Source organism: Telmatherina bonti (assembly GCF_933228915.1).
Source record: "Telmatherina bonti genome assembly, chromosome: 22".
Taxonomy (NCBI): Eukaryota; Metazoa; Chordata; class Actinopteri; order Atheriniformes; family Telmatherinidae; genus Telmatherina; species Telmatherina bonti.
Window position 1 is genome coordinate 31434246 of NC_136631.1, and position 25709 is coordinate 31459954.

General features: G+C 40.6%; 2 protein-coding genes across 3 annotated transcripts in view; both read right to left on the bottom strand.

Annotated features, from left to right (window-relative positions):
- The window catches only part of klc1a (kinesin light chain 1a), a 51972-nt gene extending 45951 nt beyond the window's left edge, over positions 1–6021 (bottom strand). For both annotated transcript variants that reach the window (XM_079262058.1, XM_079262059.1), the window contains exon 1: positions 5605–6021. The gene's annotated coding sequence lies outside the window, so the exon portion shown is untranslated. The remainder of the gene's footprint in view (positions 1–5604) is intronic.
- A 3473-nt stretch (positions 6022–9494) lies between these two features.
- coa8 (cytochrome c oxidase assembly factor 8) lies at positions 9495–20966 on the bottom strand. Its single transcript, XM_079261534.1, has 5 exons — positions 20792–20966; positions 15953–16150; positions 10849–10912; positions 10540–10630; positions 9495–9635 (listed from the first exon to the last, which is right to left on the bottom strand). The coding sequence occupies exons 1-5, from the start codon at positions 20882–20884 to the stop codon at positions 9515–9517; spliced, it is 567 nt and encodes a 188-aa protein (XP_079117660.1). The 5' UTR covers positions 20885–20966; the 3' UTR covers positions 9495–9514.
- Positions 20967–25709: the final 4743 nt, after the last annotated feature.

Here is a 25709-nt window from a genome sequence, read left to right on the forward strand (position 1 = left end):
TGTTTTTTTCCCATCTTCCAGGTTTCTTATGATTTCTATCTAAATGTATTTAATATAATCAACACTAACTTAAACAATCATGTCATGTTAATAAAGAGTGAAAAGAATCTGATCGTGGAATATTTCTAAGCATGAATCATAAAACGTAGTTTAGAAATTCTTATTCATGATTAAAGTCTTTGTCCTGATGAGCTTCTTGGTGGTGACATAATGCACTCGTAGAACATAATCAGATCCTGAATTGGCCTTTCTGAGTAAAAAAAAAAAAACTACATTCTTGTATGAAATAGGTCAAATTGACTTATACATTCAAGCATATATGATAATTAATCCATGTTAATATTGGTATACTTAACATGGTTACTAGTACACTTCCAGTGTGCTACTTCTCACCACGCCCTCGCTTTCTTTGCATTATATTCATTACACACACACACTTAAGAGGATTAGCTCTGAGCGCTTCAGCAGCACTTGTAGCACGCTGCTTAGTAAGTCTCTGCAAACACACAAGACCAACTCTGCACTGCGTTTCCACTGAAACACCCAACAAGGTGAAGTTTTGCAGCTCAGTGAAAGGATCATAATGAAAAAGAGCTGATGGTGGTCCAGTCTGTGATGCTGCAATAAACCAGCAAGACCAGTATAAAAGCTGCTGTGTTACCAGTTGAAGGCAGCAGACTTGTCCTGATGTGCCTTTAGATTTCTCATTTTTTATTTCCGAGCAGAGGAGAATGGTAAGCTGACATCCAAGGCGGACTGGGGGGGTGGGGGTGGGGGTGGGGGGGGGGGGCTGCAACCCTGATCGCTCCATGTGACTCAGCAACCAGCCTGCAGCCTATCAGATGAGCAGGAAGAAACGAACATGGCGCAGGAGGGGGAGGTAAAAAAAACGCAGCTCCAGGTGAGGAGGATTCATAGATGTGCAGAATATCTTCTTCTGGACTGATGGGACAAATAAATGCTTGAATGATTCAACTCCGGCTCTGTTAAGATGAACACGGCAGAAAATCCTCAAATGTCCGAGAATAAGATCCTAACAGATGCTTTACACACGAATCTGCTGTTCTCACAATGAATCTGGGCACCGTTTAACGACTTCTGCTTTACAGCTGAACAGCGTGCAGAAAGGCGCCTGTTTAAAGAGTGAAAAATCAAACCAGATCAATTATCCCCGTGAACATGAAAACACACCATTTCCCTGTTCTTACCCAACAACACATGGCACCCCAGAGAGAGACAGAGAGAGAGAGGCAATTATGAAGTTTACTTCTGAAAAGTAAATAAGTGTCTTGACACTGAGGATGGTGGGGACACCTGGGGAAAGGTGGGATATGGGAGGTTTTTTTTACCAGCTACAGAAGAGAGAAGTGTTTAATCTGGGCTTTATGCATGAAGATCTGCGGATCTGTCGGACACAAAAGGAAAACATGTAGAAATCACAGTTTCTGGATGATTTTTCTTCATATTTATGGTTAAATGTCATCTGTTTGTTACGATACAACTCAAATAATTCAGTAATTGTACGATATATAATCTTAGAGAGAGTAAAGACATGATGGTTTGGTTTTATGAAAGTGACCATGACAACCATGTTGGCTGACCTTCAGGACCTGCTGGTTGAGGGTTGGGATCCCGTCGTAAAGCTCAGGGATCCTCAATCCTGGTCCTCGAGGGCTGGTGAACAGCGGGTTTTTAGGACACGTTCACAACAGCCTTTTGGATCCGAATCCAAGTCCGTTTGCTCAGAAAGTCCACTTTGTTTGGGGAAATGTGAACGCACCAAGGGAAAAGAGGACTCGGTCCACCTACAAACGCAGGTCTCGGTCTATATCAAGCGGGAAGTGGACTGCAAAAAAACAGTCACTTCCTGCATTTGCAGAATTTCCTGCAGTGTATTTCTGCAGGATACTTGCATAAGACAATAAGAGGCCATAACAGCCATAGTTTCGTCTCCATGTTTAACCCTTCTTCAAGCGGGTCTTGTCTTCTCTTTAACTAAATACCAGTGCAGCGCCACCTTTAGTGGGAATGGGAATATACTGTTCTAATGGTTTGGCTGGTTTGACCACCTCCCTACAGCTGAGCAGAGTCCCCAATAAGAGCGAGTCTAGCGGACTATCCTCATTTAAATGTTCCATAAATTCCCCTCGCCTGTCTTGGTAGGTCTGAAAGTTCTTCAGCTTTATCTTCTTATGGAAAACACATAAATTACAGGGATTATCCTTGTCCTTGTTCCTACTTTCGCCTCTCTAAACAAGTACCAAGGTGAAGTGAAGTGATTTTAGTTGTTCTGTGTGATGCTGATCAGTGCAAACATGCTTTAAACAAGTGGATTAAATCCCCAAACTCATCACTGCTGCAGGATTTTTTTTTTTTTTTTAGCAACTCAGGAGATGATTAGATCCCTTACAAATAAATAAAACATGACAGAACGTCTGCTAATTACACATTGTTTAAGGTTGGATTCACATCAGGTTAGTTAGTTACAATAAAACTGTTATTTTATGTAGATTTTGTTTAATTTGGCACGTCTGCTACTATCCCAGTTTCACCATCCTCACCATTAGGCTGTATCTAATGTATCATGTGACCACATTAGCTTCAGAGCCAAAGGAAAAGGGGTTAAAGAAAGATCATCCAGTCACAAGATGACACTGCATGGCTGAAACATGGGAAACGACATGAGGGACTGCTGATAACCATGAACAGATCTGGTCCTATGAGTCTGCAGACGTGGGAAAGAGAAACCCAAGTGATTCAGCTTTGAAAGAATTTCTCTTTCTTTCTAAAACCTGGTGTGCTAATTTGTGCCAGCCTCCCCCTTACTCAACGAGCATGCCTTGGGAAAGAGATTACATCTATCATTTGATTCAGTGAACAACTCAGAGGTGATCTGATCCACAGAAACGGCCTCGGCATTTTACTGCAACCCCCAGCAGCTTAACAATATCTACAGAATATTCTGGGTACATTTTTAGCTTTTGACATTAAAACATTTCACTCTCTTCTGAAAGTTTAGGTCCTATTTCTGCTATTTTACAGCTGAATTGAATAAATGTCCACAAATTCGTCAGTCTGGCTGATTAATTGGCACCAGCAGAACTTTTTATAGCCTATCAGAATTACACTTAGTGTGAATAATGAAATATTACAGCTGCTTAAAAGAGGCTGTTTGCCTTTTCCTCCCTCTAAACCCATTATAAAGTTCAATATTAGTTAGTCCCCGTGGTAAACAGTAACAACATGCAGCACTATCATCATATTACAGTCAGATTTAAAACTCTTCAGTCTGAGATGCAGTCAAATGTCAAAATTATACTTTTACACCTCCTGCCATAAACTTATTAATCTGGATATTAATTTGAGAATAAATAAAGATATTTCCATTTTCACAACCTGAGACAAGAGTAGCAGGTTACAGATGATGGCTCTGTGTAAAAAGGTCAACTTAAACGTATCAATGGTTTTAAAGAATGTTTTTATCTATTTTACAATCATTCAGGAGTTTACATTTAGCTCTAGACCTGGTTGTTCACATAGCATTGAATCAGTTTAATGCAACTCAGCATTACAAGAATGATGTGAGAAGACATGAAGTTTTAGGACACATTCACATCAGAATTTTTTTAACCAAATCCGAGTCTGTTTGCTTGGAAAGTCCGCTTCGTTTGGGGAAATGCGAACGCACCAAACAAAGTCTAATTCGGATCAATCCTGATGGTAATGCACCCTAAGTTACGTCTCACTTCTTTTGGCAGTAAAGGTTCTTCATCTTGTTGTGGAAGAGACATAAATTACAGTGATTATCCTTGTACTTGTTCACACTTTGTCCATTTTATAGGCAAACTGATGACCTAACTGAGGCTAACTTTCAACCAGTGACCTGATCTATACTCATCATTTCTGAAGGCTGTCCACTGCTAACCTTTCCAGGATCTAAACACAGGTCCATCTATGCTAGTTTCATAACTATAATCCTTCCGATCACAGAGGCAGAGCAAAGCAGATGGAAACATATGGGTTTCATATGCATCTGTGAATCATTTCTTAGGCTACGTCACAAATGCCTGAAAGAAAACTTTGCAGAACATAAACAAGCCAGCTGTCTTGACCATAAACAAGAGAAAAACACAGAGCTGTGTAGTCATTCTTTTGAACCATATATTCAGCTTATTTGTCCATGTATACGAGTCCCAGAAATGTCATTTATCCATGTAATCAGTATGAAGAAAGTTTTTTCCAGCTGCAGCAGAGCAAAGTTGTTCAGTTTACTTCTAGCCCCCAGTGTGCATCAACTCTATAAGAAATATCTCAAGCACAAGGAGAAAAAATGGTTAAAAACTACAATCACTCTAAAAAATGGATGAAAACATGTTTACTGCCTCATGTAAACAGCAACAAACAGGAGGCCCCATTACAAAGTTATAATGATGTTTGGCAAGAAAACAAACAACTGAACAACTTTTAAAAGGTCTGAGGAAACTTAAGAAGTCATTTTAAAGGATAAAAATGACTTTAAGCTTGCTTTCATACACTGCTCCTTACACCTGGACACATTAAACTCAAATGTCACCTGATTCAAGCAGAATATTAAACTTCCAGTCCTGTTTTTTTTCTTTCCACAATGGAAAGCAACAGACACCACTGTCATCGTCTGGTGCAAATTTCTGATATACAAATGATCAACAACAGACGGCATAGTCCATGACAACACACTTTTATAAAAGAAAAACTGAAAATCACTCATCAATAATAGTATGTATAACCAATAACAAACACAAGTAAGACTAAAATTCACATCTCCTGCGTTTTTAGACACAGACATAAGTTTATCAGTCTATCAGCAAAAAATTGACACCTGCTTTTAAACCACTTTGACCAGGATAAAACTAAACCTGCTGCATCAACACACCTCTCGTGTTCATCCTCTTCAATGTGTCTCACAAACAACATGAGGTATCTGAGCAGGGAGCCCTGGAAGTTGCTATGAATGCTCCTTTGGGGAAATAAGCTCAAACACACTCAATAGACTTTTATTATTCTGTGAGACTGTGAGTTTGCATGCCTCAAATATTCATAGACAAGCCTCAGTTTTTGTTTTCCTCCCCAGCTGTGAGAGCCACACTGGGATCCAGTGTTTCTGAAGCTCAACACAGGCAGCCTTCAGCAGACTTCCAGCTGTGAATATCAATGAGAGGACACTTCCATCACATGACAAACAGGAGTCAAACAACACTTTCTCAGCTTTTCCTCTGACTGACAGGCACTTTCAGCCATGTCACATAGTACCTGACTGCTGCTCTGCCCAAATTATCTCCCTTACAAATGGATTAACTTGAAGAACCAGTTAGTCTCTACTTTCCTGTCAAACCACAATGCTAACTCTGAACTAACCCTGACATCAATATGCCTTTATTCTAAATAAATACAACCCATCGACCACCTAACTATCCCAATCAAGGCTGTCTTAATTATTAAATTATACTAATTTAAATAAATCTGCACAAAGAAAAATTAAACATTAACAATTGACAAGTTATATTTTTGGAAAGATGTTAATTAGCTTCAGGCAGCAATCCAGGAATTATACGAAATCATCCTCACCGTTTTCTGGGACATTCGCTGCCAATGTAGCTCCACTGTAATATTCCTCTCTGTTTTCTAGCAGATGGAGTTGTTGTTTCTTCTCTCAACAACTTATTCTTGTGATTGTAGAAAATATAAGGCGCTAGAAATGGTCCGGATGGAGTATCTCTGCTGACGGACTTCACCGCATCAGCTGCTGATAATGTGTCCAGCTAGCAACATGCTAGCCACCTAGCAGCTATCTGTCAACACACTGAAGTTAGACGGAGCCATTCTGGAGAGGCGTCTTCTCCGCTGCCTGCATGGCCGCAACTGTTCCTGTAAACCACCCCGGCAGCAGCAGCGGCATCTGGTTGCCGGAAAACTTGTTCAGACCTGTAAATGACAGCTCTCCTGTCCGCTAGCTCTGCGTGAGGCGTGAAAATGGCGTTAGCCGGCGCCCCCCTCCTCCTCCCGCAACAGTGACGTCATCCTGCCCGCATTAAAGGGGAAGCCGCGACCAGATTTATTTACAAAATAAAACCAAAAGATACTAAATGCAAAATCACACTTAACAAATATCCATGCCAAATTGGAAAGGAAAGAGAAAATAACAGTCATAATTCACTATTAAATATCACAGGATATGAAAAATGCGGGATTTGATGTAAAAATAAGGTGCAGCAGCATTAAAAAGAATCCAATCCCTGAATGAAAGTCTGTCCTTGGTATTTATTACCTGTTAAAATATAATAATATCAAATAAAATGGCCATGGGTTGCATGGGTTAACACTGTGGATTCACAGCAAAAAGGTTGCTGGTTTGATCCTTGGTTGGGTCAAGATTTGGGCAGTGGCCCTTCTGTGGAGTTTGTATGCGTGTGTTCTCTCCATGTACTCCAGCTTCCTCCCACTGTCCAAAGACATGCATGTTAGACCAATTGGTTAATGGGCAATGGGCGTGAGTAGTTGTGTGGCCCTGCGATGGACTGGCGAGCTGTCCAGGGTGTACCCTGCCTTTCGACCAAAGACTGCTGGGATAGGCTCCAGCTTCCTTGAGTCCCTGAATTGGATTAAGCGATTAGAATGAAATGAATGAATGAATGAATGAATGAAAATCAAAAGATACTAAATGCAAAAACACACTCATCATCAAATACCTATGCCAAATTGAAAAGAACAGAGAAAATAATAGTCATAATTCACAATCAAATATCATAGGATATGAAAAAATGCGGGATTTAAGATGTAAAAAATAAGGTGCAGCAGCATTAAAAAGAAGGAAAAGAAGCAGAGTCAACTGGTCGTGAATCCAGTCCCTGAATGAAAGTCTGTTACTGGTATTCATTACCTGTTAAAATGAAATAATCTAAAATAAAATGGCCATGGGCTGCATGGTGGCATGATGTTATATTTTGTTTCTCCTTCGTTCTGATTTCCTGTTTTGGTTTTTAGTTTTCCTTGTTTAGTTCTCTCATGTCTAGGTTCCTGTTCATTAGTTCACCTGGTTTGATTTACTAATTTGTTTCACCTGTGTCTAGTTTCTTCTTCTGTGTATTTATACCCCTTGGTTTGCATTGTCAGTTGCTGGTAAATTTTGTTCGTTCTGCTCTCATTTTGTTTATGGATTAAATTACGTCTACTTCCTGCATCCTGCCTTCCCATCTCCACAACAATCGTGACAGCATGGCGGTTGCACTGTGGCCTCACAGCAAGAAGGTCACTGGTTCGATCCTTGGTTGGGTCAAGGTCTGGACAGTGGCCTTTCTGTGTGGAGTTTGCATGTTCTCCCCGTGTATGCGTGTGTTCTCTCCATGTACTCCAGCTTCTTCCCACCATCCAAAGACATGCATGCTAGGCCAATTGGTTAATGGGCAATGGGCGTGAGTAGTTGTGTGGCACTGCGATGGACTGGTGAGCTGACCAGGGTGTAGCCTGCCTTTCACCCAGACTGCTGGGATAGGCTCCAGCTTCCCCACGGATTAAGCGGTTAAGATAATGAATGAAAAGGGCCATGTACATTTTATATCATTTTCCACTATCAGGGACCTCAGTAGTGATGAGGTCCCTGATAGCCTTGACGTGCTCCTCCTCATACCGTCCACTTCCTCCACCAGGAGTTGATGACAGTAAACCAGCATGGTTGCATTAGTCAGTCTAGTCCAGGGTGTCCAAAGTTGATCCTGAAGTGCTAGTTCTGCAGGTTTTCAGCACAGCCAATGTATATGAGATGGAGCCAACAGTCTATGAACTTTTGCACAATGACTCATTGATTTATGTGTTGGAGCAGGGAAACATCAAAAACCTTCAGAATTGTGGCATCAAGAGAACCAGAGATGGACAGTCCTGCACTCTCACATGAACACACCCAAGCTGATCCCACAAGGTTCAGGTCTGGAATCATGGCAGGTCAGTTCATCCTCTCCACTGGAGGATGATGATTCTGGTTCTGCTGGGACACCGTTGTCGTGCTGGAGGATGCAGTTAGGTCCCAGATTCGGAAGACTGGCTCCAGAATCCCTTTCAGTCAGTTACCAACTGCATGATGACTGGAAGCACTTGAATCCCAGTGAAACCATCAGGGGAAAACCACAAGTTATTCCTCATTGAGAAGGTGACTCATCAGGCTTTCCAACCATGTATAACACAACCACATTTAGACTGTAGCTGGAGTCATTTAAGCTCAGAAATGTTCAGTTTTCTTTTGTTTTAATGTATTTTACCTTGTATTAGTTTGAGTTTTGATATTTTTTTATTTTAAAATAGCATAAAACATCCTGAAAAGCTGAATTTATGCAGACTCACAAACATCAGTTTACTTCATAAGTATTAAAAAATATACATTTAGTTTTTTAATTTCTAAATATTTCCCAGGTTTTTAAGGAGACAGAGGCTCAAACAAAGAGCCAACACTGTTAATTAGATTAAGCTGTATGTGCATCCAAGTAAACGATAATGTATTAATTCCTATTATGTTTATTTTATAGTGACTTAAGATGTAAGATTTCTATTATAATGCAGCTATAAAGGAACAAAAAATTAAATCTAAAGAGACCTTGAGATACTTGACATCCCCAAGCCAGAAGGCAAAGCTCTCGATTTACCAGTCGATCTACGTTCCTACCCTCACCTATGGTCATGAGCTGTGGGTCGTGACCGAAAGAACGAGATCGGTGACCGGGCTCACCCTTAGAGATAGGGTCAGGAGCTCGGTCATCTGGGAGGAGCTCAGAGTAGAGCCGCTGCTCCTCTGCATTGAGAGGAACTAGTTGAGGTGGCTCGGGAATCTGGTCAGGATGCCTCCTGGACCTCTCCCTGGTGAGGTGTTCCAGGCACGTCCCTCTGGGAGGAGACCCCGGGACCCCGGGGGAAATCCAGGACATGCTGGAGGGATTATATCTCTCAGGTGGCCTGGGAACGCCTCGGGATCCCCTTGCAGAGTTGGCAAATGTGACTGCCCCTGTAACCCGACTCAAGATAAGCAGTCAGGCATATGGATGGATGAATGGATAGATGGATGGATAGATGGATGGGTGGAAAGATAGACGGATATATGGATGGGTGGAAAGCTGGACGGATGGACAGATGGGTGGATAGATGGATGGACAGATGGGTGGATAGATGGATGGGTGGATGGATGAACAGATAGATGGATGGGTATAGATGGATGGATGGATGGATGGATAGATGGACAAATAGGTGGATGGGTGGATAGATGGATGGATGGATGGACAGATAGATGGATGGGTATAGATGGACAAATGGATGGATGACTGGACGGATAGACAGATAGATGGACAGATGGACGGATGGGTGGATAGATGATGGATGGATGGATGGATGGATGGATGGAAATCTCAGAGGACTGAATAAAAGATATGAAAGAAGTTCGTAAAAGCCTCTAAATAAAGCCACACACTTGAAAGGATGAATAATATTCCATTTATTTTCAGGTGGGAGGCGTGCCGTGTTCCTTTTTGCTCCGCCTCTCGGTAAATGTCCTCCACATGCTGTGAAACACAACTCGGGCCATGAGCAAGGTGATGGTGAAGTTACGACGGTACCATTCTCTGATAAAAGGATGAAAAAGAAGAATTACTCATATTCTAGCAAATTCTATGTTGAATTTATTTGGCAGCTTATTTGAACGTTACGCAACAATTAAATAAATAACACACAAAGCAATGAAATTTTCCTTGCTCAAAAGAAGGACAAAAAAACAAAACTTATTAACTCCCATCATTTCTCCATACATCAATAAAATGAGAACAATTATAAATACCACAGTCATACAATCCCACCCATGACATCATATAATAATAACAATAATCAGCACATATATTGATACCTTCTTTAACATATTTGCAATGACTATACAGTAATTATTGTCCTAAAACATTAACAGTATGATCTATACAGTACTACTGTTATAGTAATAATACCATTATAGTAATAATAATATGCATGGTGCTTATATAATCTATCTTTATATTCAGCAATAATAATCATAATACATGTAATACATGCAACATCAGCATGTTCTGGTTAGGGGTAGTAATCATCACCTGCTGATGACTGAAACTGCTCTTTATTTCTGGACCGAGTTTCCTTACATGTTGAGTGAAATATGTGGATATTTGGTCATTGCTTGTTCCAAAGTTTGACCCCCCAAACACTTCCAGACACGGAGATAATGCAGCCTTCCCTGGTGGTTTTCTCCAAGAAGAGGAACTGAGCTTGTGTTTGAGACGCTTGCCTGCTGAACCCACGGAAGACTAAAACTTCTCTGACCCAATAAAAACTTGTCACTTTGCATTGCTAATTTACAGAAGGCTCTCCATAGCCTGTGCTGTTTGCTGTTCTGAGCTCACACAGGGGTGCAGTGCGGTTAAAGCCTGAAGATGCTGCAGAAAGAGGCTTACCCATCCAGCATCAGCACCACGGGAGACGCCAGGCTGTAAAAAAAACACTCACTTGTTGTAATTTGCATGTCGTTTTCTATTTCTGTCCAGGAAGCTTTTATAAAACACAGCCATCTCTTCACTGTTCAGGGACCGCCGTCGACCTAAAGGACGGGAAAAAATACAGAAAAATACATTTTCTGATGCTGGTTTGATCCGGCCACATGTTGAAATAAAGATTTAGCTCATAAATAAACGCTTTATGCGTGAGATTTTATTCCATTTCAGAACTTGTTTTTCTGACAGCCTGCTAGTGTGTTAACACACCAAAAGGTATGATATGCATGTGTTATATGAAGACAAAAAGGCTCCATGTCCTCACCATCCTTGTCACGCAAAGTCAATCCTTTCGCCTTCAGCTGTGAAATTATGAAAGCTTCTTTTTCCTGCAGAAAACAAACAAAAAAAACTTAAAGAACTTTTAGCCTTTAAAAACTTTTAAAAATTTATTTAAAAAAAATTTATTTATTCATTTCATTCAATAGATTAAAACATATTTTAAAATCTGACATATTTTCAAGTTTAAAGTTGAATGAAATAAGGAGCAGCAGAAGTAAAGTCTTATTATATTATTCTGCCCCTTTTTTACCCAAACATCAGTGCAGGAAATAAACAGACCAAAAGCAAAAAATTGAGACAAAAATGAGGTTCTGTAGATAAATTGTATTCTTGTATAAATTTTTTGCAACTTTTTTTTTTTTTTTTTTTAAATTGTCCTTATGTATGTTATTTGTTCTGGGTTTTTTTTGTTTTTTTTTAACCCCCCACAGTTTGGCACTTTGGTAAACATTGTTGTTTTTAAAGTGCGTTAGAAATAAAGTTGTATTATATAGGTATAAGACATCCCACCAACTAAATTGTTTCTTGTTTTTTTTCCCGCTGTTACGGCCCAAGCCTGCTGGAATGTGGAGGAAGATGTCCCAACACCCGCACAAGACTTGGATTGGCCAGCCTTCCGCATCTCAGCCTCTACCCTTGGTGCTTTAGGATTGGTGGAGGACTTTTCAGGACCAAGGCTCATTGGCTACCTCCTCCGCCACTCTCCTATTTAAGGGACGTCATCAGCCTCATTCAGGGCAGCTGTGTTTGAGTGTGACACAGTTTGCCACTGTTGTACTGTTTGTGGGTTTTGCTGAGATTTTGTCTTCTGGGACTTTTTGACTTGTTGAGTTACAAAACTTGTAGTATTTTTGTCTGTGATTACAGAGTCATTTGGGTTTTATTTTATTTTATTAAGACTTTTGACTTGCTGTAGGTTTACAGAACCTGTAATATTTTTGTCTGTGATTACAGAGCTGTTTTGTGTTATTGTATTAAGAAAGTTATCTCTTCCGTATTGGGAAGTTTTGAGTTATCCCTTGTGGAGTTTTGTTAAATAGTGGGTTTTGCTGCTGTCACAGGATGTTTTAAGTTGTACCCTTTAGTTTCCTTGGTTTGAATCATTGTAAATAAAATCCCACCTTTTATTGGAACTTTTAGTTGCCACTCCTCTTTTGTGTTGCAACCCCCTTTTCCCCCTAGACACCACTGGGGTCGTAACACCCGCTATTTTCTTGTGACTTCCAGTTATATAATTAATTTTTAATCTTATCTCACAACATTGGACGTAATTTAGTTTTCATATTATTCATAATATTTGTTTAACTAAATTCCTGGAACATATCACAAATGTTATAACCCCATTCACCAAAAAGCTGTTTTAAATGTAATTAAAAACAAATTGCACTGATTCATCGTCTCTTATTGGACCATAAACAACATTTCACATGTTGAAACAGACATTTTACCATTTCATGGAAAATACGAGCGTGTTTTTCATCTGATGGCAGAAACACGTCTGAAAAAGTTGGAAGAGTAACTGGTTCATACTGGAGAAGCATTTGACAACTGGTTAGGTAAACAGGTCAGTAACATGACTGGGAATTAAAGGAGCATTTCAGAGAGGAAGAGTCTCTCAGGTGGACAGAAGTTCATCTTCTGGGACAAACAACTAAAAATTGTGAAACAATTTGAAAAAAATGTTCTTCATGATAAAATTGCAAAGACTTTGAAGACACCCCCCCCCCCCCCCCCCATCTCGCTACAGTGGATAAAATCAAAAGATTTAGAGAATCAGGAGAAATCTCTGTATGCTTGGAACAAGCCTGAAGGTTAAAACTGATTGCTGGTGATCTTGGGGGTCTTCAAACAGCACTGCATTAAGAACAGACATGATTCTCTACTGGAAACCAGTGCATGGACTCAGGAAGACATACAGAAACCAGTGTGAACACAGTTCATCCTGAAATCCACACATGCAGGTTAAAGCTCCATCATATGTGAAGAGGATCCAGAAACACGCCGTCTTCTCTGGACCAAAGCTCCTTTAAAATGTTCTGAGTGGAAACCTGGATGAAGATGTGGAATTGTTTGTGGACAGCATGGACGGCGTGTCCTGCAGACTAAAGAGGAGAGGGAGCATCCAGCTTGTTATCAGCCTGCATCTCTGATGGGATGGGGTTGCATTAGAGCCGATGGCGTGGGCAGCTTCCACATCTGGGAAGCTCCATCAATGCTGAAACATCTGCTCCCATCCAGGGAAGACCTTGCAGATTTCACCAAGCTGGACCACAACCTGCATCATCACAGCAGGAGAACTGGCCTGCTGCAGTCCAGTTTCACCAGTACAAAACATCTGGGGCATCATGGAAGCAGAAATCCAGAAACAAGGTCCAGTAAAGCAGCTGGAATCAGGCGAGGAATTCCTCCTAAAACTCCAGCAGCTGCTCTCCTCATCTCCCAGATGTTTACAGATGTTAGAAGATGCTAAACATCATCCTGGAACTATTTTTTTTACAGACGTTTTACTGCCATCACCTTCCCAACAAACTAATATTCTCCCTGAATGATAAAACATCTCAGTTTCATCATCTGATGTGTGGTTTATTACAGGGGATAAAACACGGGTCGATGAGAGGTGAAAATCATCACATCATCTGGGATTGTTCATCGTTTCCACTATGATTTCTTAAAAGTGTGTAACAGCAAACATCAGAGGTTGTTGCTGCCCTCTAGTGGTGAAAATAAGAATTTCAACACGAGCTCAGTTCAAGTTTCAAGTTGTTTTCCTTTCGACTCTGAAGGGCTCGCCACAGCCAAGCAGCACAGTTTAACTTATGGCGCATGTTTTATGTTGGAAGCCCTTCATGACCAATCAATCAATCAATCAAAACTTTATTTGTAGAGCACTTTCACATACCTCAAAGTAACCAAAGTCCTGTACAGGTAAAATAAAATAAATCAACATTAAAAGCACTAAAATAAAGACAACAAAATAGTTAAAAAGACTAAATAAGACAGAAAAGACCTACTGCTCCTGCTCTCCGGATAAAAAGATGAGCTTTCAAAAGAGATTTAAAACCACTTAAAGTCCCAGCAGACCGAAAGACGGAGACTGTTCCAGAGTTTGGGGGCTACTGCAGAAAAGGTTCCGTCTCCACGAGTCATGAGTCGAGTCCTCGGGACCACCAGAAGCATCTGGATTCTGATCTAAGAGCTCTAACGGGACAATGATGCTGCAGAAGCTCAGAGAGGTACAGAGGTGCCAGAACATTTAAACGTTTAAAAGCCAAAAGTAAAACTTTAAAAACTATTCTAAATGAGACGGGCAGCCAGTGAAGAGGTTGCAGCACGGGAGTGATGTGCTCCCAACGTCTTTTCCCCGTTAACAGGCGGGCAGCTGAGTTCTGGACCAGCTGTCAGCGCTGGTTAATCCCAGTATAAAGCAGAGTTGCAGTCCAGTCTGGAGAAAACAAAAGCATGAATGACCCTTTCCATGACATCATGAGGAATATAAGGCTTCACTCTACTGATAAAAACTAGACTGGACTACTGCACTGACCTGCCGATCAAATTTAAAATCAAAGAAAACACCAAGATTTTTAATAAAAGGGCTAAAAGAGTCCAAAGAGCCGACAGCACTGCTGCATCCAGCCAGCAGGTCAGTTTTATCCTTATTTATGCAGAGGAAGTTTAGCTTGCATGACCGGTCCTCAGAGAGGGAAGCAGGACTCAAACCGCCGGGACTGCCAGGTCACAAGACAAGCATCTCTACCACCTGAGCCACTGCCGCCCTTCCGTTCACATGTGAAGAGAATAAAGTGCTTTTGTTTGCATCTGGAACCAACCAAGTCCAGTCTCAGGAGCGGGGCTGAGCTCCGGTTCTGTGATGGCTACAGCCACACATAGGAGATATCCAAATGCACCACACATACACTTAGATTTATTTTGTTCAATCAGGATTTAATGTGCAGACTAATATTTTTATTAGTCCCCTGCATCCCCTTTGTCTGTTTAGTTTGGGCTGATCAGCCACTGTGACCGGGCTCACCCTTAGAGATAGGGTCAGGAGCTCGGTCATCTGGGAGGAGCTCAGAGTAGAGCCGCTGCTCCTCCGCATCGAGAGGAACCAGTTGAGGTGGCTCGGGAATCTGGTCAGGATGCCTCCTGGACGCCTCCCTGGTGAGGTGTTCCAGGCACGTCCCTCTGGGAGGAAATCCCGGGACCCCGGGGGAAATCCAGGACATGCTGGAGGGATTATATCTCTCAGGTGGCCTGGGAACGCCTCGGGATCCCCTTGCAGAGTTGGCAAATGTGACTGCCCCTGTAACCCGACTCAAGATAAGCAGTCAGGCATATGGATGGATGAATGGATAGATGGATGGATAGATGGATGGGTGGAAAGATAGACGGATAGATGGATAGATGGATGGATAGATCGACAGATAGATGGATGGGTGGAAAGATGGACGGATGGACAGATGGATAGATGGATGGGTGGACGGATGAACAGATAGATGGATGGGTATAGATGGACGGATGGATGGATAGATGGACAAATAGGTGGATGGGTGGATGGATGGATGGATGGTGCAGACTAATATTTTTATTAGACATCCATTTATGTTGTGATGGTTTTCATTTGTTTTTTTCCTTGAGTTCCAGCAGCTCCAGTCCCTTGGCTGTGAACCAGCAGGTGGCCGCGGGGTGGAGCCAGCTAATTGGACCGAACCAGTGGCAGAAATGGGAGGGGGGATTTAGGGTTTTCTTCTGTTCATTTAGTTAGCATTTTGTGTGTCATCCTCTTTGTCTGTTTTGTTTGGGCTGACATCTATTTTCAGCCGCTATTTAAGTTTCCCCCTGTGTGTTATTTGTTAGGTCAGTTTGCTTCATTTTGTTGCTTGAGTTACTTCTGTTACAAGTTCTGTGATTATAGTTTTTTTTAAGTTGACCTCTTTTATAGGCCTGATTTATTCATTTATGTTAAAAGAACTTTTTCCTTTTTTGGAGTCAAAATAAAAACCCTATTTTTTTTACTTTAAACTTGTGCCTGACTGCTTCACTGCTCGGCCCATCACAGGTTCACACCCAGAAGTCAGAATATTCACCTTGGTGAAGCTGACGTTCTGCTTGGTCCAGAAATCGTGGTTCCAGTCCTCGGTCTCCTGCCTCAGGTTTCTCAGCCGCCGCTCGAGCTCCGACTCGTTCTCAGGGATGTGGTAAATAATCGGACGCAGGTTTGACAGAGGGTGCGGTGGACCGATCCAGTCGTGTGTGGAGCTGGGATCTGGTCTGAAGGTTGAGCTCTGCGGATGGAGACCAAAACAGGAAGGTTGAGTCTGCACAATCAGCATGGAAATATTAAAATGTGGAGAATAAAGTCACAGGTTTAACAACAATTACACATTTTTCCTTTAAATAAAACCTTCCGGCCGCCTTCAGCTGATGTTCGTCACAGCTTGTTCAGAGCTTCTGGTTTGTTGTTGTAGATCTGCTGAGAGCTGTCTGACAGCAGCGCTGGGTAGTTTATTAAAAACTATAACCGCTAATAACCGGGATTATTGCTCAATATCAATATTAAATGCAATATTTGACATTATCGTGTCACATGTTACCTTTTAATGACAACGTTTACACAATATGCACATATTATAACTCCAGCTCTTTATCATGAAAATATTTGCATGATTAAATTTCAGTTCGCTGTGAGGCTGAAAATAAAACAGTGCGAAAAGAAGGTCCGTGATGCAACACACCTACTGGTCTGCGATGTGTTTACTGGTCTGTGATGTGTTTACTGGTCTGATGTATTTACTGGTCTGATGTATTTACTGGTCTGTGATGTGTTTACTGGTCTGTGATGTGTTTACTGGTCTGTGATGTGTTTACTGGTCTGTGATGTGTTTACTGGTCTGTGATGCGTTTACTGGTCTGTGGTGTGTTTACTGGTCTGTGATGTGTTTACTGGTCTGATGTGTTTACTGGTCTGTGATGTATTTACTGGTCTGTGATGTATTTACTGGTCTGTGATGTATTTACTGGTCTGTGATGTGTTTACTGGTCTGTGATGTGTTTACTGGTCTGTGATGTGTTTACTGGTCTGTGATGTGTTTACTGGTCTGTGATGCGTTTACTGGTCTGTGGTGTGTTTACTGGTCTGTGGTGTGTTTACTGGTCTGCGATGTGTTTACTGGTCTGTGATGTATTTACTGGTCTGCGATGTGTTTACTGGTCTGTGATGTATTTACTGGTCTGTGATGTATTTACTGGTCTGTGATGTGTTTACTGGTCTGTGGTGTGTTTACTGGTCTGTGGTGTGTTTACTGGTCTGATGTGTTTACTGGTCTGATGTGTTTACTGGTCTGTGATGTGTTTACTGGTCTGTGATGTGTTTACTGGTCTGTGATGTGTTTACTGGTCTGTGATGTGTTTACTGGTCTGTGATGCGTTTACTGGTCTGTGATGCGTTTACTGGTCTGCGGTGTGTTTACTGGTCTGCGATGTGTTTACTGGTCTGCGATGTGTTTACTGGTCTGCGGTGTGTTTACTGGTCTGCGGTGTGTTTACTGGTCTGCGATGTGTTTACTGGTCTGCGATGTGTTTACTGGTCTGCGATGTGTTTACTGGTCTGCGATGTGTTTACTGGTCTGTGATGTGTTTACTGGTCTGTGATGTGTTTACTGGTCTGCGGTGTGTTTACTGGTCTGTGATGTGTTTACTGGTCTGCGGTGTGTTTACTGGTCTGTGATGTGTTTACTGGTCTGTGATGTGTTTACTGGTCTGTGATGCGTTTACTGGTCTGTGGTGTGTTTACTGGTCTGTGATGTGTTTACTGGTCTGCGATGTGTTTACTGGTCTGCGATGTGTTTACTGGTCTGCGATGTGTTTACTGGTCTGTGATGTGTTTACTGGTCTGATGTGTTTACTGGTCTGTGATGTGTTTACTGGTCTGTGATGTGTTTACTGGTCTGTGATGTGTTTACTGGTCTGATGTGTTTACTGGTCTGTGATGTGTTTACTGGTCTGTGATGTGTTTACTGGTCTGTGATGTGTTTACTGGTCTGTGATGTGTTTACTGGTCTGTGATGTGTTTACTGGTCTGTGATGTATTTACTGGTCTGTGATGTGTTTACTGGTCTGTGATGTGTTTACTGGTCTGTGATGTGTTTACTGGTCTGCGGTGTGTTTACTGGTCTGTGATGTGTTTACTGGTCTGTGATGTGTTTACTGGTCTGCGATGTGTTTACTGGTCTGCGGTGTGTTTACTGGTCTGCGATGTGTTTACTGGTCTGCGATGTGTTTACTGGTCTGCGATGTGTTTACTGGTCTGTGATGTATTTACTGGTCTGTGATGTGTTTACTGGTCTGATGTGTTTACTGGTCTGATGTGTTTACTGGTCTGTGATGTGTTTACTGGTCTGTGATGTGTTTACTGGTCTGTGATGTGTTTACTGGTCTGCGATGTGTTTACTGGTCTGCGATGTGTTTACTGGTCTGCGATGTGTTTACTGGTCTGTGATGTGTTTACTGGTCTGTGATGTGTTTACTGGTCTGTGATGTGTTTACTGGTCTGTGATGTGTTTACTGGTCTGTGATGTGTTTACTGGTCTGCGGTGTGTTTACTGGTCTGTGATGTGTTTACTGGTCTGCGGTGTGTTTACTGGTCTGTGATGTGTTTACTGGTCTGTGATGTGTTTACTGGTCTGCGATGTGTTTACTGGTCTGCGATGTGTTTACTGGTCTGTGATGTGTTTACTGGTCTGTGATGTGTTTACTGGTCTGTGATGTGTTTACTGGTCTGTGATGTATTTACTGGTCTGTGATGTGTTTACTGGTCTGATGTGTTTACTGGTCTGATGTGTTTACTGGTCTGTGATGTGTTTACTGGTCTGTGATGTGTTTACTGGTCTGTGATGTGTTTACTGGTCTGTGATGTGTTTACTGGTCTGCGATGTGTTTACTGGTCTGCGATGTGTTTACTGGTCTGTGATGTGTTTACTGGTCTGTGATGTGTTTACTGGTCTGTGATGTGTTTACTGGTCTGCGATGTGTTTACTGGTCTGTGATGTGTTTACTGGTCTGTGATGTATTTACTGGTCTGATGTGTTTACTGGTCTGTGATGTGTTTACTGGTCTGTGATGTGTTTACTGGTCTGTGATGTGTTTACTGGTCTGTGATGTATTTACTGGTCTGTGATGTATTTACTGGTCTGTGATGTGTTTACTGGTCTGTGATGTATTTACTGGTCTGTGATGTATTTACTGGTCTGTGATGTGTTTACTGGTCTGTGATGTATTTACTGGTCTGTGATGTATTTACTGGTCTGTGATGTATTTACTGGTCTGTGATGTATTTACTGGTCTGTGATGTGTTTACTGGTCTGTGATGTATTTACTGGTCTGTGATGTATTTACTGGTCTGTGATGTGTTTACTGGTCTGTGATGTGTTTACTGGTCTGTGATGTGTTTACTGGTCTGTGATGTGTTTACTGGTCTGTGATGTGTTTACTGGTCTGTCGGAGACCTGGAGCTGATCTGGAAGCTGCAGAAACCCTCATAAATACCAGGAACATGGATCTGACATCGCTACACTGCTTTCCTATTAATGGAGAGTTTATTCTAAAATACTGCTGAGTACCACAGTTTACGTCATATTTTACAGGTTGGGTTTGAATGTTCCAGGTGTATTTTAGTCAGTTCTCATCCTCCTGATTGTCTGACTCACACATGAAACACACACGTCAACAATATGTTCCAGATAATGTCAGAAAAAATACTAAGTGTAACTACAGTTACAATAAAAAATAACTAAAATTAAAAAATAAACCTTTAATTTCCTGCTTAGGACACAACCTTATAACAAAGGAATTAAAGTGACTGAAAGAAAGCGTGCCACTTTGTAAAATGCAGTTTTACAGACGTCACGACAGCTGAACTGATCAGCTGACCTGTAGGAGTCTGCTTATCATATCTGAGCAGACGTCGCCATGAGAAGAGCAGCCAGGAGGAAAACTTCATCCAGGACACCAAAAAAACGGTGAGTAAAGAGTTAAAAATGTGGTTCTTTTCTGTAAAAACACGTATAAACTTGTGCAAACGTAGATGTACAAAGGGGCACAAACATGGAATAAATGTTAAAACGATGCAGAGCAGGAAATAATACAACAAACAAATACTAACATACTGTATTCAGTTGTGATGATATGCTTTTGTCCCGATTCGATTCATTTCCGATTTTTTGGACGCCGATTCAATTTAAATTGCAATTCTCACAATTCTTCAATATTGACAATTTTTCCAGATTAAAAACAAACAAACAAAATTTATGAAACTTTATTTTTGCTAGTAATTTTCCTTGATTTCAGTCAGGAGAAAACAACACAGTAGCTAAACTATCATTCTGCTGCTATAATGCCCAAGAAGACAAGTTAAAAGATCAATAAAAACAATATAAATGACAAAAAATTAATTTAATTTTAATTAATTTTTTTTATTGAGAAAAAAAAGTGTTGTTTTTTTTTAACAAAAATAAAAAACGATTTTAAAATTGTGAAACAAAAAATTCCCTATTTTTGATATTTCGATTCGATTTTCCCTTCCCCTAATACTGTATGATTAAAACTGCCAACAACCTACACAAGTTGTCATGTTATATTCAGTGTTTAATAACGTCTGGCATCCTCTTCATCATCTGGTTTGTCTCTGGCAGACATGAAGTTTGGACAGATTAGGACAGATTAATGTCATTTTAATGTGTTTGTGGAGGAAATGCTTTGACTGGAGCATTTCTTCAAATAGGATGGAAACATGCAGAATTCCTGTTAGGATAGAAAATGTCTGCAGACAGATGATCAGAGCAAAACAAATATCGCCAGATGGTCACGTGGTTGAGTTGGCCTGCCTATAAACGTGTAACACAGATCCAGATATAAATTCTGAGACTCACCTTTGAGGATTTGTCCTGCTGGGTTGCATGTCTGGAGCTGCAGAGGCGGCTGCTGACTGCTGACAGAGAAGCTGCTGCTGTCCTGGAGGCCATTTCCAGCTTGGGACTTTGTAGAAGCTGCAGAACAGAATTATCTGTGACTACTCATGTCACAGAGCTCATGTCCTTTAGTGTGCAAGCGGACGTTTTGGTCACGTGATCGCAGGAAGGCGGATGGATACGCTTAAAGAAATCACCGGCGTAGCCCTCAGTGATGCGGTTCGTGCACTACTTATACACTGCAAAAGTTTTTCAACCTTTTTTGAGGCCCCACAACTTGGTAGGGGTCCAAAAAGATGTACAAACTATATAAGAAAATCATTAAACCTTCATCAAAAATAATAAATACTTTTTGAAAGGTTGTAATAAAATATAGCAGTAATATAAACTGATAAACCATTTATATTAAAATAAACGAGTTAGATGTACAGTTGTGCTCATATGTATTCCTCCCCTTTTATTAAAGAAAAGGCTGAATTTACAACAGTCACTCAAATAACTTGAGACTTAAAAAAAGGAACAATAACTTAAAATCTGCAAAAAATATAATTTAGTAATATGAGACACTGTTTTTTCATTTAATTGAGTTGAAGAAAGAAAAAAAACAACAAAACAAACTGGTTCTGGACAAATTAGAGACTTTTCTGTTGAACAGTGGAACAAAATACCTGTCAACAGCTGCAGAAGTCTGACTGAGAGGAACAGAAAACACCTGACTGGAGCGGAAACATTAAAGGATTGTTCAACTAAATATTACTTTATGATGGATGTAATATGTAATAAATTATCTTATTTGTTTGCTTTTTTTTTTTTTTTTTTTTTTTTTTTAAAAACTGCACATTGAACCATAAGTAGAAAATAATGTAATGATTTTCATCAATTTTTTTTTATTATTCCTTTAGTCAATTTAAGCTTATTTTACAGGCAGCTTCCTTCTTTAATGAAAGGGGATGAATAAATATGAGCACAACTTTATGCACTGCGATTGAACCCTTTATAGTGCACTCAATGAAATACCTTCAAATAAGAAATATTAACCTAAAATTGTCCTTCTGGTATAAACCAAGACCTCCGTTCTGTTGTTATATTAACAACAAAAAAAAAAGTTTCATGCTGAATATGAAAGAAAACAAAGTGACAAAAAATAGTCACTTGCCCCATAAAGAGTTAAACACAGCTCTTTATTATTCCCATGAAAAGCATTTTTTTATCAGCTTGAAGCAAAAACAAAAATCTAAAATGTGCTATCAAGTGGTGGGGTCTATGCCATTGTCTTTCATAGGGCCCCAAAATTCCTGGGCCCCTGGGCAAGGCACACTTTTCTCACTAAAAAAAATCACAAGGCACACCACAAACCAAAATGTTTTTTTTTTTTGTTTGTTTTTTTTAAAAAAGACCACATTAATAATATAAAGTCCACCTTGTCAAAGCCTCTTGAATAGAAATCAGATAAACACAAAAAGAAGGAATTTTATTATCTTTCACTGGGGTATGTTTGGATAAACACAGAGCTGCTTTTTAGACCAATTAAGTGAAATTGGGTCATTTCTCAGGGAACACCTGATAATCTCTCACGGCACACTAGCGTACCACGGCCCAGTGGTTGATAAACACTGCTTTACTTTATGGAAGTATTGTGGTGCAAATCAATATTGGACAACTGCAGAGATTAATATACGTTAAAGGAATGCAACTAAGCAGCAAAATTTTAAAACTATATTAAAACTATATTAACAAGCAAAAAATAAAGACACCTTAACAAGTGCATTGTTGTAAATTACAAATAAAGAAGCATAACAGGTTACTTACATGTCAAATTGTTCATGTAATCCATCAGAAATTGGGTTTTTCAGTTTACATGGGGACAGAGGTGTATAATCCAGCGGTTTATAATCCCGCAGTTTATAATCCGGAGGTGTATAATCCAGAGGTGTATAATCCAGCGGTTTATAATCCCGCAGTTTATAATCCGGAGGTGTATAATCCAGCGGTTTATAATCCCACAGTTTATAATCCGGAGGTGTATAATCCAGTGGTTTATAATCCAGCGGTGTATAATCCAGAGGTGTATAATCCAGTGGTTTATAATCCAGCGGTTTATAATCCAGCGGTGTATAATCCAGCGGTTTATAATCCCGCAGTTTATAATCCGGAGGTGTATAATCCAGTGGTTTATAATCCAGCGGTGTATAATCCAGAGGTGTATAATCCAGTGGTTCATAATCCAGCGGTTTATAATCCAGCGGTGTATAATCCAGCGGTTTATAATCCCGCAGTTTATAATCCGGAGGTGTATAATCCAGTGGTTTATAATCCAGCGGTGTATAATCCAGAGGTGTATAATCCAGTGGTTTATAATCCAGCGGTGTATAATCCAGCGGTTTATAATCCCGCAGTTTATAATCCAGAGGTGTATAATCCAGTGGTTTATAATCCAGCGGTGTATAATCCAGCGGTTTATAATCCAGCGGTGTATAATCCAGGTGCCATAAAGTCAAATTCCTCTTCCAACCAGTCACTAAACCAGCTGAATTTATTTAGCTCAGCTCCACAGCAAGGTAGATGAACCTGTTAGTAAAAACACCTGTCTAAATGCAAGGTAGTGAAGACACTGTCGGCGTTCTGGTGGGACTTGGCATGTCACAGTGGCAGTGGAGCGCTTTTTTTTTCACCTCTCACTGATCTTGCTTGAGAGCGAAGGCTGGTCTTCAGGTGTGAGAGTAGACTATCTCACTTACCCACGCAACCACAGGGATTATTCTGCCCTTTGTTGGGTGGTGCGTTATTCTTCTGTCATTTCAGACTGAAAAGCTTCAGGAGGTTCAAGCAATCTGTAGTGCCAAGCAGCTCACTCTGCGACCTTTACCGCTGTCTGGGTCGTCAGGAAAACCTGAAATGGCCTAAACCATCGATGTTGGTTCCAGCGCTGATGTTTAAAGCTTCTTATCAGGACAAAATCTCCAGGCTGAAGTGAATAGAGCTGCGTAGATGCTGATCCATGAAGGGCAGCTTTCACCTGTGTGCAAATGCCTGAAAGGGTTCTTATGAGGTTAGGACAGTATGTTAAAACATTACTTTCACACAGAGCTGTGTCTGAACAGGCAGTCTTGGAAGGAACCATGCCCACTTGGGTGAGGGTCCTGCAAAAAGAATCACAAAAAAGCCCATGTTTCCATGTTACGCATGCGCATGTACATCAGAACCAGAAAAAGTACTTTTGGTCCAAGGAAGACCTGAAAAGAGAGCCAGAAGGAAATTTCCCCGTCTGCAACCTGGGAGGAAAACATTCAGGAAAATGGCATCCAGAAAGTCATTCATAAGAGAGCGCCAAAACATGGACTTGTTTTCAGCTAAAGAGTAAGCTCAAGTAATGAGAACTGAGACGGGAGAGCTGCAGCCTCCACTGTGTCACAGTCAGAGCAAACAGAATCAAAAGGAAAATCAAGTCAGGGTCAACTAGAGGTCGGTCAGGGGGCCAGGCCTGGGGGGTGCAGAGGATAGTCAGTTTCAGCTAAACAGTCAAAGAGTAAATCATGAACAATACAAAGCAACAGTTAGGGCCACTCAGTTATCTGGTAGGTAATCATTCAAAGTAACCAAATTCATTTAATTAATTATTGCAAAGTTCCTATCAGGTAGTCTCATCTTAATCAACAACCAGAAAAATCCTCTAGTACTGCATAGCAGGACATGTGTTAAACTGGACTCCCAGCAGTCTGACCAACACTTATCCATGCTGGAATTTCCTTTCTGATTTACTGCTCGTGTTGTTTATGTCATGTCTGCTAAATGACAGAGGCAGAACCAAACTGAAGAATCTCTGCATATATTAAATAAAGCTCATTCAGAACTGTTGATTTAATCAGTAATGTAGTCTAGTTTAGTCTCATGGTTTACTCTGATTTGTCTCTCCCAGACTCCAACAGACCCATTCAGGAGCAACACACACATGCAACAGCCAGCATCCTCATTAATGCATAACACAGACAAAGCTGAGATCATGATAAGACTGGCTTTCTATTCCAAATATATTGTGAACATAAGCATAAGCATAAAGCAACAAGATGTAAAACCCATCTTTAACAGCTGGACTTCAGGTACTGAACAGCCAGAGACCTTCAGGTCATAATAAAGCTGTTTGTTTTCTATCTACATTTGAACTAAAGCAGCATTTTGAAACAAACTTCTAATACTGATGGCAAAACTGTTTTCATCTACAACACGACACACGCATGTACGTGCACACACTCACAGCAGCATTTCTTCCTTAATGATTTTAATGCAAACGTGTGTAACAGAAAAGGCCAAGACTAACGGTTTAGCATAGTTATCTTAACTTTGGAAGTATCAATACTGTTACAAATAATCTGCCTCATATTCGTGTTATTTTGAGGACATACAGGGCTTAAATGACTTGTTTGTTTACTTATTAAGCGTGTTAATTAAGAGACTGGTCTATTTACTGGCAGCCATCGCAAGAGTTGGTTCTACTCTTTAAACAAAAATCATCTGATGTGTATTTTAACCGCTGAGCATATCTGCTTTAATTCAAAATAATGAGTTCAGATTAGGGATAAAACACCAGCTGTCAGCAAATAAAACACGTAGATTGTTGTACTTGTGTTGCATTCACTGAAGTCAGGAAATTACAAAACTACCTTCTTATTTAATGTCATATAGCGGCTTATTTTTTTTCTCGTGTTTTTGTTTTCTCTTGACATCTATTCTGTCTCAAACATTAAAAACGTAGTATTCATCACTTTTTTTTTTTTTTTTTTTGAAAAGGCGGCAGAATTTGACACCTTTTTTTTTGTTTTTTTATAAGGGACAGCGTGCCAGAAGTTGACTTGTCTGTATAAACTGTTCAGTTTCCCTGCAG

What these genes read in the sequence shown, in the direction of transcription:
- coa8 (XM_079261534.1), bottom strand. Translation starts at nt 20,884, where the DNA reads ATGGCCTCCAGGACAGCAGCAGCTTCTCTGTCAGCAGTCAGCAGCCGC. An exon ending in GACTTTGCGTGACAAGGATG is followed by an intron (nt 10,631 to 10,848) that starts GTGAGGACATGG and finishes CCCGTCCTTTAG; the next exon opens with GTCGACGGCGGTCCCTGAAC. An exon ending in CGACATGCAAATTACAACAA is followed by an intron (nt 9,636 to 10,539) that starts GTGAGTGTTTTT and finishes TCCTTTTATCAG; the next exon opens with AGAATGGTACCGTCGTAACT.